Here is a 15,100-nt window from a genome sequence, read left to right on the forward strand (position 1 = left end):
ACATTTTTTGCATCCTCCTGAAAAAATGGGTGGAAATAAACCAGTGTTTTTCACAGTGATAAAACACTGCAATATCATTTGGGCTTTCAGTCTAGCTGCCTTAGTTAAATTGATCAAATTTACTTCTATTTCAATTGATTAAAATACGAAAAGGTATTTTAAAAAATCCTTTGCTGTGATATAAGATTCATTATGTTTATTTACACAATACTTAAGGAGGGTGCATAGTTTGAGGTGTCCTTAAAAGTTTAAAATTGAATGTTTTTAAGTATGAGGTAACGATGCCCTACTGCAGCGTTTTTCAACCAGTGTGCGGCCAACTAGTGTGCCGTTGGAATTTGCAAAATTTTAGCTTTCCAAAAAATCAGGCCATTATTTAGTATTTTTTTACATCTTCAGACGAGGAACTGTAATAGTCATCCATATCAGTAGGTGGCAGTAGATTTTTATATACTTTTTATATACCAATTATCTCCTCATGAGGTAGCACAGTACATTTAATAACCTAATTTGTTTAACAAAGCGGTTTAAGATTGCACTGTAAAAAATAAAAACATACAGCAAATAATTTTTAAGTATAATTTTCTTCTTTTTCTATACTAATTATCTGCTTATGAGGTAGTACAGTGAAATATTTGACATCACTTCCTTTTTAAACACTTTTGACGGACGGTGTGCCGCGGAACTTTTTTATAAATAAAAGTGTACCTTGGTTCAAAAAGGGCTGAAAAACACTGCACTACTGATTTCAAAGAGCCTCTCCATTTTTTCCAACAGCCCCTATGCACTTTTGGCTTACTTTTACACTCTGTGTTCCAACTACAGAGCACATTTCGCTGGAGGAAAAGGAGGACAGGGGGAATAGAGTGATTTCATGCGCATGCTGGCAGTTTTTTTTATTCTAGGATGAAAATGGTGAAAGTAAGAAAAGACAGTTTTGAATAGTGTAAATGCTAACCCAACCCCCCCAAAAATGAAAGGAAAAATGTATTCAAGCACATTGAAGAATTTCACATACTTGCCCAAGCAACAAAAAGATGTTTGACAGAGGCTTCAATGATTATTTCAGCAAGACGATGGCATCAGCAAGTAGAATACTTTGACATTCCAAACACCTCTTTCAAATAAAGTGCAGGATTTAAAGACATTAATGTTACAGGTACATATGTCACAAAAAATGACCAAATGTTATCAACTGAATTGATTTTAACCCAAAAAATGAAAGCCATGTTCACACAAAATAGTCTTTCCCCAATGATCTAGGACAAAGTATCAGTATTTTCATGCAAACGCCGCTCCTCGTCACTGCAGAGATCCAGCTTATTGCTCTGAAGAGCGAGATGACCCAGGCCTGTACACCCAACAACCACGGCGACAAGATGATGAAGATGCTGTATCAGTCATAACTGGAGACTTCACCTGCAACTCATAAACATACAAACTTGTACTGTGTATTTACTATGGGGGGAGCAAACCCCCAACCCCCCCAAAAAAGCTACTTGGGGAGGGATGGGCTTCGCCAGGCTGCATTTGCCCAAGACACACAAGAGGATGCGCTGCCCCCACGACCCTGGCGATTAAGGGATCCGTGATCTGTTAATTACATTTGACAGGACATCATAAAAGAACGCACGAATTGTAGATAGAATGACTTTATTAAATAACTTTGTACAACTTCCTTTTGGAAAACTTTGGACTGAACAAATATTAACATATGTACAACAATAAACGTTCAGAAGATGTTGAGGCTGACTGATCGACTCATCATTTTCCCGATGAGTCTGGAGGTGCTGCTGCTGGTGGTGGTGGTTCCCTTCTCCCCTTGTGAGTTTCTGGCCTGCTGAGCTTTTTGCAGTTCCCTGATCACACACACACACACACAACTGTCAATACTCTGCTAAAGCAAAGCACCCCAGTAGGATTTGTAACTTAGGTCACCTTTCTAACAGCGCGTTCTTGCACTTGAGGGCGTTGTTCTCTACTCGGAGCTGGTCGGCGCTACTTTTGGTGGCCGCCAGCAGCACCGGGTGGCGGATGAGGTCGGTGGCGGAAGGCCGGCGGGTTGGCTCAGGGTCTATCATTAACTGGAACACATTGGTGGGACCAGTTAGCACTTTTTTTCTTTTTAAGCAAATTGCAACACAACCGGATGGCGGGTTGAAGCCAAAGACTACAGGAGATTTGTCCCTTCCTATCCAACTTTGAACACTTAAATTCATGTTTAGAGCTGCGCATCGCTAACAGTTTTTAATTTGGAACCAGTTACGCAGTTAATCGATTCCTTGCAATCGGTGGGAAAACTATTTCGGTTCCACTATCGATCCCGCCCGGGCTGCGGTGCTAATGTAGCAAACGAGCGCACCCCACTGCAGGGTCAAGTGATGTTGTTCCGTGTGCTATTTATTGTCGCTGCTCGACCAATCATGTCAGCTGCAGTGATGTCGCCGGCTTGCAGTAACTGGTCAAAGGTGTGGCTGTATCTCACTCCAAAAGACGATTCAGGAAATATGTCATACTTGCAAAAAAAAAAAAAAGCCACCGCAGCGAAGGGGGTAACACTACCAACATGCTCAAAAACCTGGCCGGACAACATGGCATTACTCAAAAGAATACACCGTGTTTGAGGCACTTCAAAGCTCGGAGGACAGTGTAGCCACAGCAGGTAAACAACCTAGCTAGTCTGCTAACAGTTAGCTAGCTGCGTTAGCCAAGTTTTTAATTGTGACGTGAGGTCAATTTAGCGCCACTATGTGTATCCAGCTCTCACTTCTGAATACATTTTTTATCCATGTAATTTCGATTATCCCATTGACAGTCAGAATCAGGCTGGAGGTCGCCAGTGTGCAGCTGCAGGTACAGCAGAGGCCCTTCGTCCAACAGACCAGCCCATTTTTACATGATTTGCATATTAATGAAACCCTTTGTACTATATCTGTAGTCCCATAGTACTTAGTTTTCTGCAGTGAGAATCGATAAGGAATTTGATCGATAAAGAATCGGAATCGCTAGAACCTTATCAAGTCAATCATTGATTGACTTTCGTAAAGATAAGTCAAACATTTTCAATATTTAACAGTTTAAAGCTGTAAAATGGTAGTCTCCAAATGGCCTCCTTTGGAAACGCCTAAACCCACCCTTAAAAATATGTGTAAAATACAATGTTTAGTTTTTCAGATAGTGATGAAATATGACAAGCTACCAGGTGGTAAGGCTTCAAGCTATTGTCTCGCCTGTTTTCCAGCTAAGATGCTACACTCATCTGTAGACATTTAATTGAAAAAGGAAATCAGGCGATAATGAAAATTTAATTCCGATTACTCAATGTTAGTAGCACTTGCAGTGATCATCATCCTCAACTTTTACAAGCAAGAAGAAATGCTTGATTCTGAGCGCCCCCATAAACACCTAAGTAGCCAACAGACTGGTGCGGAAAATAGCTCACCAGTGATGGGTCATTACAATTGTCTTGGGTATTTGGTTTCTGACTGGTTGACAGGATCATTATCTTTAAATAAATGATCAATTTGTCCAAAAATCTTTTTAAAATGAGCCAATTTTTTAAAACTATGTGCCCTTAATACAAGTCATAAGATTTAGTTGTCGACAGCCTATTTGAACCTTTTTTCTAATAATTCAAACAGTAGTAACATCGTGATGACACAAATTGCTATTTGAGAAACGCATATTAAATTGGTAGCTTTTTGTGCGAACCAGGAACAAAAAAAAAGTAGCTCAAATACATTGGTGACCCCTTGCTTTGAAAGGTTTATGGCCTAGGTTTCTAGTTCTGATCATCAAAGACCACAATTCTGCATTTTTTGGGGTTTCCCTTCTCAAAAACGACCGATTCGTCAAGATTGTTAAGAAGTATCTGGAGAGCTCGCTGAAGAACCAGCTACATCACTCTACACACCGTGAGGAGGCCGAGGAAGTCCTTGGAGAGCGCTTGAGGGACAGCGGGAAGTTTCCCTCGTCGGATTTCGTGCCAAGAATCGCCGTTTCTGGGCAGCGGCTCGGCGCCTGCTGCGCTCACTACCGTCAGGGCCAGGGCGAAAATGTCCGCTTTGGTCAAATTGCTGCAGTCCTGAGGAAACCCAAAGAAGCTAGCCGTGAAGCATTGCTCTAAAAAGGCGGCGCTTTTCATAAGATTTCATTGACAAACCTCTTGAAGAACTTCATTGGCCAAGTATCTGCTGTCACCTTCTTCCACTTGATGATTGGTGGCCCGCGTCACATGGCCAAGATCCCCTGCACAGATTGGATGAAATGAAGGATAATATATTATATACATTTTATTATAGAGTGATGCTTCAAAATTGGTATTATTATTATTAGTTTTTGGTTTAAGCTCCTCAAATTTAGTAGACATTTATCAAAAACTGTCTACAAAAAAGTCTTTTTTTAAAGGACACATATTCTGCTGAAACAACTTTTGAACATTTAAGATATGAAACATTTGGGACATAAAAACAATTTTACCGTTTGTGGCATATTGCCCAACTCGATTTTGAATGATGATTTGAAAATGCACCATAATTGCCTCCGAGTGAATCATAAATTGTAGTAATGCACATTATTTTCAGAACACTTAAAATTGTAGAATGTCTCGCTATGCCCCAAAGTGATTTTTAATGAGATTTATTGGCCAGCATTGGAGATGTTTTCTCAACCTGTGCGTGTTTTGAAAATGCAAATTTATATGAGAGGTCATGTATTGTAGCTTAAAATTCAAATACAATATTTTTTCTCCGTTATGAGGTTCTTAAAAAAAAAAAACTGACTGTGAAGGCCGCCGCTTTCAGAACAAGCGGAAGTTGGGAGTATTTTATCATCGAAATCCGAGAGATCTGCGTCTGCCTTATTTGCCAGGAGGCTGTAACTGTTTTCAAAGACTATAATATGAAAAGGGACAGCCAGACGCAACACGCTGACTGCAAAAACTTTACCGGAAACAAATGCTTTCAAAAGGTGAAGCAACTGGAAGCTGTTTTAACAGCACATCAGTGCTTTTTCACGAGACCCTGCGAGTCAAATAAAAATGCTCCAATAGGCAAGCTATGTGGTCACGTCGCTGGTCGCCCAGGAACGCGAACATTTCAGGGAAGCTGAATTTACTAAGGACTGTCCAAAGAATGCCAGGCTGAATAGTCAGCCCTCATAAATTTTAGGCTTACCAAATCTGGCCCACTTTCTGAAAAGTTTAGACACCCTTGTGCTAATTTGGTGACCCTTGCCTTAAACTAATATCGATCAAACATACCTATTTTGTAGATGACGCTGGTATTAAGTCCGTCCTCATCGTCGCCCTCGTCGCAGCTGCTGACGGACTTGCGGGAAATGAAGATATTACCTTAAAAGCACACAAAAACAATGGTCCAGATCCAACCATTTCCATTTGCCAAAAAACCCCCCCACCCCGACAGACTCACTAGGCTTGATATCCATGTGCACCAGCGACATGGAGTGGATGTACTTGAGTCCTCGGGCCACCTGCAGGAGCAAGTCCTTGAGCTCCAGCTCAGAGAAGCCGGCTTGGCAGCGGGCGTTGTCGGCCATGACGTCAGAGAGCGTTCCGCCATTGCAGTATTCATTCTGGATCAGCATGTGGCCTTCTTCAGCCCATGCCGAGTAGTAGCGCACCACGTGCCGGTGCTGGCCCAGCACGGCGTGAGCGTAAACCTCACGGAGAGCGTTTTGTCTAAAAGGAGAAGCATAGTCACCATTTAGAATTGACTCGAGCCTTTTTAAAGCAATGATTATCAGTCTCAGCACTCATGGCTAAAGAAACACTTCATTTTTCAAATGTCAACACTTACTCGTCCACCGATCCGGCTAAGGGCTTCTTGGAGCGCTTGATGGCGTAGAGGCAGCCGTCCAGTCGCTTAACGCATTTGTACACGGCGCCAAACTGGCCGCAGCCGATCTTCTCCAGCTCCAGGAACTCGGAGGCGTAACGAGACATCATGTTGCTCTGCATCATTGTGACTCTCTGGGGAAGCGGAACAATAATTGAGGCAAGGGAACAAACTAAAGAAATCACACACTGTAACCCTTTGCTACTCTGCGCTTCATGGCCATGGCGCGTCACCTGTCCGTGAGCTAGATGCACGATTACAAAAACAATGTTTTTGTGTTCCTTCTAAAATGATCTGCACTGTTTGGCCGTGATCAATTATAACTGGTTCTCCTTTTGCTGCATAAGGGGTACAGAAGAGCACACTTGTGGCTGGAGGCTCTTTTTTGCCGTCTTGTCCATCAAAAAGTGAGTTGCACTTGTGCGGCCACGATCCATAACAAACAATTGCCTATTGCTATGAGCTGGGGCCGGGAAAGCACATTTTTGTCGATATTTCCACCTAAAATACACTGCACCTGTGCAGCCGCAATCCATTACCCTCGTCCTATTCCACAAATGTTAGCCTATCACAATAAATTTGTGTTTTTCAGTTTTCCATTGTTTTCTCCCTTTTACAAAATTAGAACTTACCTTGGATGGTGGCAGGATTTCCTCTTCATCCTCAACATCGCTTGCCTCCATGTCTTCACCACTGGAGCTGTGAGAGAAAATGTTGCTATTATGTATGTCTATCAATAAATAAATTAAATAAAAATCAACCGTTCTAATATGCACACTTTAAAAGGCAGTTTCCGCAACACAGTTTCCCAAACCATATAAAAACTCTGGCGTGCCGCCAGGGTTTAATTGGTCCCTGTCAGTGTCTCAAACTTGTTTTTGGGGGGGTCCTCTCACTCACTTTTGCTTAATCGGTTGATTGGTTAATAGGAGGGTTTTTGTTCACTGAGCAGCGCAGGGAGGGGTTTGGGGAGGGCTTAAATTACGCAGCAGCACATTGAGCACAGGAGCGGTTCCAGAGATATTGCAATACAGAGGACAAACGGAAATTTTGAAAATGATTCAAAGCAGGAAAATAATCCTAATTTGGGCTCATATTAATGGCTTCAAAATTTTTTGCATTCCCTATCACTGACAGAAGAATATGAATCAGTCCTTTAAACCTTAGCACTCTGCGTTCCAAGACGCCAATATTCAGCTGTTATAAACATTTTAATTTATATTTTTGCGTCTTTTTCAGAGGTTTTGTGTTGTTTCAGTCAACACTGGTTAAACATTAAATTGTAAATCGTTAAGTTTTTTTTATTTAAAAGGTTTTTTATTCAGATAAAAGAGTTAAAATTTCTATTTCTTTTTTAGAGATTGACTTAATACTGGCTTGGTATAAAAAAGCTTAAATTAGAAGTTCACTGTAGAGTGAAAAAATAAAGGCCAGTATAATATAATAAATTTTATTCAGTCCTTTTATGCAAAAAGTTACATTAATATTGGTAATATCTCAGGTAAAGCAACAAAAAAAAATCTTAAAAGGAGTTAGGGAGCAGAACTAAAAGTGACGGTTCTCTAAAAGGAACTGGATTTGCCATCACTAATAGGTTGCGCTTTGCAATAACATATCTGTCCACTTATATGTTTTCCACATGTTTTATACTCTTTTCGATCATTTCAAATTTTGTACACCGTATAACATTTTTTGTATGTGGGGAAAAAAAACACACAATGCAGAGACTCGGCCCCGGACATGCCCCCACACCCACCCTGGGCTCACAAATATATAACAAAAGCACTGCCATAACATCAAAATATGGTACTGGCTGACGCCATCTACTGGCTAAAATCAACACCGTAGCTCCTTTTGTTGCACGTGCTAGTATGTTAAATTCTTAGATGTGCTCAAATAAATTGTTTCTTTCTTCATCTTATTGGGGGTTTGGGTTGGTATTTGGACAGTATCTAAAACAGTCCTTTTCTTTCATCATTTTCATTGAAGAATAAAAGGAAACTCCCAGCATGCGCGTGAAACCAGGTGGTCCAGGTATATCATGGTGGTAACGTCAAAATAAGTAAGGTCAAAATAATGATTTATGGCATCTACAGCTATTGATTCTAACAATTTATCGTTGGTCAAGCCATTTTATTTGGATAGCCCTCAGTCACAAGAAGTCTCAATATTTGATGACACAATGTTAAATCCTCAAATGTGTCAGGTTGGGGCATGCGGGGTATGTGTTCACAAGCACACAGCAAAGTTTACGAGCAAGCTTGAGGTCAGAGTTCCCAGCCGCATTAGGGAGGTAAGCAACTTAAAGTGTAATTACTTGAATAGTATCTTTAAATTAGTTCCGGCTAACTTTTCAGATCTTTAATACTTATACTCGATTAATGAATCTCAAGCGTTTATTTTAAAGGTTTTGTCAAGCTGCAACCAGGTAGAAAGACTCTTGCCCGAAGAAGACAGAATATATACTTGTAGAGTGTAAGTGTAGCATTTTGCACATTGATGTAAAAGAGCAATGATTACTGTACTCATTTTCAGTAAGCTCTCTATTATCCTTTGTATCAAAGCTCTCAGTATAATGTGGTAACAGATATATATATATATATATATATAAAATTTATATCTATACATCCCTCGCTGTATCGCTCATTACTTAATGCTACTTTGCAGATTTTTATCGTACACGGTATTCTGCTCTGATTGGCTAAACAGTCACCCCACCTCTTTCCTGCCTGTGCGCTAATAATGTCGATGTTGACGTGTATGCAAAGCAGCACAAAGAACGTACATTACAGATGCGCAAATCTCCTCAATTTAGAGTTTCTAGAAAGCCATCACGGCAACAAACAGCTGTACAACGACAAAAGCACAAAAGGCAGTGTAAGAAGCTCCCCTTGGCCGACATAGTTGGACTTCTCTACTTGCTATATAAGGTTTGTTCTTTGGTTTGAATGTATAAGAGTATTAAATGTAGAGAGCATCCTTTGAGAAGCCCTTTCAAAAGTCAAAAGCGAATTTTTTTCTCTATTAAGCATGTATTAACAATGCCCAACTGACATCAAAAGCCTTTATACTTTATTTTCCACAGCGCCCACCTGCTTTTATCTTACTTTTAGCCAAGCTGTTCGGGGCGGAATACACTAGGTAGAAGGAATAGGAGGTGGAGAGTGACAACCGTCTTGTGTCCGCTGTTTTTCCTTTGGTGAAGTAAGAAGATGCTATTTTCAAGTACAGCCAAATACCAACCCAAACCCCAGAAAGATGAAAAAAAGAGGAGTTTATTTGAGCGCACCTAAGAAAGGCACATACATTTCTGACAGAGGCTGAGATGACGACACAAGCCAGGAGATGACCGCAGCAAGTAAAGAAAATCCCAGATTTTGTTCAACTCATTTCATAAAGGTTTCTGCCTTTCGGATTTTGACTATTGCGGGTCCTATTTCGGAACGTAACCCCCGTGAAAAACAAGGGATTACTGTAAAGCGAAACGGTGCAACATACACGTTCCAGTGTGGCCTCTTCCTGTTGCTCCTTTGCTGTGTGGCCGACTGGATGAGCAAGGAGTCGGGTGTGAAGGGGTTGAAGTTGACCAGGGGCGTGTGACGTCTCCTGCCACTGTCGTTGTCTGCGATCGGCTTTGGCTGCAGTGTCACGGCTTCGCTGCTCTTGATCAGGGTACCGTTGGAACCCCTGACACGAGATAAAAGGCTCTGGGGACAGAAAAAATGAATTATTTAGCACTCATATAACATACAGTGGTACCTCAATTTACGAATTCAATTGGTTCCAGCAGCGACGTTATGTAATGAGGGTCAGGGAATTGAAAACGATAAATTCATTCTAAGGTCATCAAATGCAACAAAGCCCTCATTAAATCAACTGTAACTGCCCTGGGGGTACACTAATGTTTAGTAAATGTTCGTTTCATTTATTTGCTAAACGTGATGCTAAACGTAGAAGCAAAACATGATAACCATGGAAACAAAGCTGTCAATTATCGTGAAATACAAATGAGTCCCACGAATGGCTCCTTTTGCTAAGGAATATGATCATAAACAATAAAAAAACATTGAAAAACAGGTCAAAAATAGCGGTAGCTCAGGGGGTAGAACGCTCGTCTTGGGGCAAAGAGGTTGCATGTTTGCTTCCCGGCCCCTTCGAGTTAAATGTCGATGTGTCTTTGGGCAAGACACTGAACCCCTAACGCCCCCGATCGACAGGTACGTGCCCTGCATGGCTGTCGCCGCTATTGGTGTGTGAGTGTGTGTGAATGACCATTTACCATAAACAATCGACAATCTGAAATATTAAAAATTAGGAAGTGATTAAAGCAGGGATATGTTCCAAGGCCATGACAAGTAGAAGTTTAAAAATCAGTTACATTTTTGATACACCCCCTTAGCACACAAAACAATTGTCTAACATCTAGACAGTGTTAATTCAACTTTGAGCCGAGGCACACTTTTTTAGTCGAAAAAAATCTCGAGGCACAACCTCTGTCGAAAATGTTAAGATATTAATTCAATTTTTTAAAATTTTAAAGCTTAAATGATCATGTCGCCTATATTGACAGTGTAACAGCAAAAAAATCTGCCAGTACGACTTTTTATTGTACTACAATAATTTTTTTCTGTTTATTTAAAAAAAAAGAAAATAAATTATCAATCCAAATGAGTACAATAAAAAGCAATATTTTTACACAGATTAATATTATTATTTTTATTGGAGTACAATCTTGAACAACTTCATCGAACAAAACAAGTTATAAATAACATTTCTCTGTCTACCCCATAATTAATATACAAAGGGTAAAAGAATAGGAAACTGCTGCTAGGTAGATGAATGTTAAAGGTTTTTGGCTGACCAATGGAATAAAAGGAACAATGCATGCTTTTCTATGGAAAGATACTATCGGGAAATTTCCTGTGGCACACTAGACAAGTTCTCCCGGCACACTAGTGTGCCCCGTCGCACTGGTTGAAAAACACTGATCTAGACGACCGATGTAGGTGAGATTGCTCTGAAAATTGCTTCGTATTCAACTCTTAGGTTATAAAAAATAACTTCCCTTTAAAACACTGTTGGATTAACTAGATGTGAATTGATAAATATCGCTTTTTTATTCATGGTTCTTTTTTAAAAACTTATCGATTCTACACAAACAGAACGGCCTGAACTTCAGCAAGCCTTTGTTTGAATAAAATAAAGCAAAAGAAAAAAAGAATTGAATTTTCAATAAAACCTAAGAATCCCAAAGATTTACTTCCCACCCAGCAAAATCTAGTTGAAAAGTTGACGTTAAAAGGGGTATATTTAAGACGTTGAAAAGACAATTTGTGGAGGGCTAAATTTGGTCCATGTTACACAGAGACCAATTTTAGATGCCCAAGGTAGGGCTACTGTGAAATTCAACCCACGGATTGATATTTGAATGTATATGTCACCTTTCATTTACAAGGTCCAAAGTAACACACAAAACGGCTAGCTAAAACTTTATTTTTTGTGTTTCGTATTTTAAGATTTTACTCGGGAATCAGACATCCAATTCTTACTCTGCTAACATTCAACCTGCAACATTTTTAAAACTATGCCGACTGGGACAAGAAAAACGTTTAAATAGCTTTTTTTCCCACATCTTGGCAATATTGCTAAAATTCGTTTTATGCTGTTCCAGTCTGATGTGGGGATTATAATTGATGCATTTGTTACCTCCCATCTAGATTACTGTAATGCACTACTCTCCGGTCCCCCGCAGTCCAAAATCAAGAGCCTTCAGCTGGTAAAAAATGCTGCAGCGAGGCTTTTAACTTAGACAAGAAAGTTTGATCACATTACCCCGATTTTAGCTAACCTGCATTGACTCCCTGTTAGCTGAAGATGTGATTTTAAGGTTTTGTTGGTATTATACAAAATCATGCATGGACTTGCTCCCCCTCATCTTTCAGATTTGATTTCCCACTATGTTTCGGTCCGGAGCTTTCCCTCTGAAAATGCTGGTCTACTAGTGATCCCAAGAGCCAAGAAGAGATCCATCCGCAGGTTCGAGAGTGTTCTCTATTCGGGCCCAGGTGCTGTGGAATGCTCAGCCCTCTGAAATTCAATCTGCAACTTCAGTGGAACCGTTTAAATCTAGGCTTAAAACACACTTCTATTCTATAGCTCATGGATAACTCATATTTTATGTTGACAATATCTGTGTATTATTTGTTATTGCAACATCCATAGCAGCCTGGTACTCCTGGAAGGGGGATTACCTCCATTCTCAAGGTTTATTCATTTTCCTCATGTTGAGGTTGAGTTTTTCCTTGCCCTCATGTAGGTTTTAGATCAGGGGATGGTACCATAATAGTCTGTAGTTTTCAATAGTCTGTGCAGCCATTTGAGACTCCTTGTGATAAAGGGCTATATAGATAAACACGACTTGACATTTAGGGAACTCTCATTTAAAACAGACTGAACGTGATAAACCAATGCCTTGCACCCGAGTGTCCTGTACTGATGGTGTTACTTAGCTTAGTACCACAGTCAACTCTTTTAAGTGGCAAAGTGATAAAAGAGAATTGTCTTTAAAAGAGACAGTGTGTATTATCACATTTCCAGCAGCATCCTTGTGTTAAAAAATAAAATACGAGATAAAGAATAGAAAAATATCCAATATAACGTGTAGAATAAAAAGAGTTTAAAAAAATAGACACTGTAATAAAAATTGGGTAAAATATGCAAATGTGGGGTTGAGGTAGAGAGTTGAATTAATTATATTCATCAGTTTTTATTTCTGAAGAAAACTTGATTGTATGAGTGGTTTAGTTTAAAATATGACTCAACTTGAACAAATATTTGTTTAAAACAAAACAGTAAGGGAAATTAACGGTTTAACTTTCGAAAATCTAATACACACTGCCCATTTAAAAAATGCTTGTACTAAATATTTGAGTTGTACAGTATATCAGATTTGAATCTTTTGCTTGATGAAAAACTGAGTAATGGACGGACGGTTAGGTTGAAATGTCAGTCAAATACACACCTCCCCTTTAAACAGGTTGTAATAGATATTTGATTAATATTCATTTGCTTTTTATTTGCGTTTTCTAGAAATAACTTTCTATTGTGGGGCAGCACGGCGGCGCAGTGGTTAGCACGTGTGCGGCACAGTTCTGAGGTCATGGGATCAAACCTCCTGCGTGGAGTTTGAATGTTCTCCCCGTGCCTGCGTGGGTTTCCTCTCACAGTCCAAAAACATGCATTTCAGGTTAATTGGCCGGTCCACATTGTCCCTAAGTGTGAATGAGCGAGTGAATGCTTGTCTGTCTCTGTGTGAGCTGCGACTGGCTGGCAACCAGTCCAGGGTGTCCCCTGCCCACAGCCCGAAGACAGCCGAGTTGGGCTCCAGCACCCCCGCGACCCTACTGAGGCTAAAGAGTGCAGATAATGGATGGATGGAACTTTCTATTGTGTGCGGTTAAGTTGAAAATTAATGTAAATTACAGCCTCCAATTAAGCAGGCTGCAGTGGGTTTTTTTGTTCTTCAGAAAAAATGAACAGAAATAAATAGAATAACAGTTAAATAGTAATTTCGTCACTAAGTTTAAACGAACTGCAATGCATGACCACATTATGTAACTGCTACGCCTTTAACTGGGTCATTGGGTGACCAACTGACACAGCAAAAATGGGTGTAACGTTCAGAGTATGTAAACAAACTTTCGATTATTCAATTTAAGTTGTAAAATATAATATCGAGACAATGAGGGGAGGTATAAACTATTCATTCTCACCTTCGGCGTGTGCGGCGTGTCAAAAAGTCTGAGCTTCCTCAAAGTTTTGTGCGGAGGTGTGTCGGGGCAAGCCACCATCGGCAAGCCGATTCCGTCGCCCTTCGCCCGGTGTCGAATTCTCTCCGGGGAGCCGGTTCCGAACCAGGACGCTTTCCTCTGGGACGGCGTGCAGGCGGCGAATAGCGCCGATTGCGGGGACAGCGACTGAGAAGGGGAGCTGAAACCTTCCTCCGACCACAGCTCGTCCGCCATCGATCGCTTTGAGGTCGGGCTCATGTCGTCGCCGACGCCGCCTTCGACGGTTCTCGTCGGGGAGTCCGATTCGTTGAAGCCGGACTCGTTAACGTCCTCCATTGAGTCATCTTCGCTTTCGCTGGCCGTGAAACGGAGTCTTTGACGCACAGGGCGAGATTTGGGCGAGGGGGAGTCTTGCCAATGGCTAGTGTAGCTCGTCATGCTAGCAAAGTTGATTTTTATACAAAAAAAATATATATATATATCTTCCTTTAAACAGTCGAATATTAAATTACCTTAAATTAAGGTATTCCAGACATTAAAAGAAAAAAAGTTTAGCGGAGTCCGCTAGCCTCGAAAGGCGTCGTTGTTTCCCCCTTTTTTTGCTCCAGCCCACCACGTTGAACAAGTGGCCAACCGAGAAAGAGGTACTAAAAACGGAGAAACTGTTCCCCACCGGGCCACCAGCTCACCTTGCTCCGTTTACAAAATGAAAAGGTTAAAAAAGCTTTAAAAATGTCTAAAAACTCCTTTAAAGATAAAAGCCACAAGAAAACACAGCTTCGTCACGCGCGAGCTTAACGTACTTCCCGCGACCGTTAGTCACGTGGCGCGGACCAACCAATCAGGATGCGTGTAACCAATCTGAAATAGTGAGGCGTTTTTACATGAAGAGATGGTTTGTGACGTCACGTAAAAACTTTTAAACTAGGTTATGCAACATAACCTGGTTTTGTGGAACACTGTTTTCATACTTTTTCATACAGCTTTTACACAGGTCGTTTAGTTTTCAAACGATGGGTCCAATTTGGGAAATCATAACATTTATAGGCACAATGTGTAGTATTTAGCGCCTCCTAGTTGTAAAAAACAACTTCATTCGTAAGATAAAACAAATATTGATTTAAATAAGCAAAAAATAAATAAATAAAAGCTGCACTTTTAAACATACTCATATAAAATAAAAGCAAATATCTCAACCTAGAACATCCGCCTCCCCTAAAAGGCAGCAGACATAATTGTCTTGCTGCTGCGGGTAGCCCAAAAACTATGAAACCAGAGCCAAAAATAAGAAGTTAAATGGTGCATTTTAATAACTTTGAATACCCGTCGTTTGTATTCTTCCTTGTACTTTTTAGCACTCATTTTCGATTGCATTACACCAGGGGTTCCCCCTCAAGACAGTTGCGTTTGCAGACCCCTTACCAAATAGCTCTCCAGTGCGTTGTCATTGTGATT

General features: G+C 40.5%; 1 protein-coding gene across 1 annotated transcript; it reads right to left on the reverse strand.

Moving 5' to 3' along the window:
- Window positions 1-1,636: 1,636 nt before the first annotated feature.
- Window positions 1,637-14,487, reverse strand: wee1 (WEE1 G2 checkpoint kinase). The gene is made up of 10 exons (XM_088340481.1): window positions 13,628-14,487; window positions 9,354-9,562; window positions 6,488-6,554; window positions 5,817-5,989; window positions 5,430-5,698; window positions 5,261-5,350; window positions 4,163-4,248; window positions 3,914-4,084; window positions 1,939-2,084; window positions 1,637-1,859 (listed from the first exon to the last, which is right to left on the reverse strand). The coding sequence occupies exons 1-10, from the start codon at window positions 14,081-14,083 to the stop codon at window positions 1,733-1,735; spliced, it is 1,794 nt and encodes a 597-aa protein (XP_088196607.1). The 5' UTR covers window positions 14,084-14,487; the 3' UTR covers window positions 1,637-1,732.
- Window positions 14,488-15,100: the final 613 nt, after the last annotated feature.

The sequence above is a fragment of the Urocampus carinirostris genome, chromosome 7 (assembly GCF_059441175.1).
Source record: "Urocampus carinirostris isolate Australia breed hairy pipefish chromosome 7, RoL_Ucar_1.0, whole genome shotgun sequence".
Lineage (NCBI taxonomy): Eukaryota > Metazoa > Chordata > Actinopteri > Syngnathiformes > Syngnathidae > Urocampus > Urocampus carinirostris.

What these genes read in the sequence shown, in the direction of transcription:
- wee1 (XM_088340481.1), bottom strand. Translation starts at nt 14,083, where the DNA reads ATGACGAGCTACACTAGCCATTGGCAAGACTCCCCCTCGCCCAAATCT. An exon ending in CAGCGTCATCTACAAAATAG is followed by an intron (nt 4,249 to 5,260) that starts GTATGTTTGATC and finishes CAATCTGTGCAG; the next exon opens with GGGATCTTGGCCATGTGACG. An exon ending in CCAATGAAGTTCTTCAAGAG is followed by an intron (nt 4,085 to 4,162) that starts GTTTGTCAATGA and finishes GGGTTTCCTCAG; the next exon opens with GACTGCAGCAATTTGACCAA.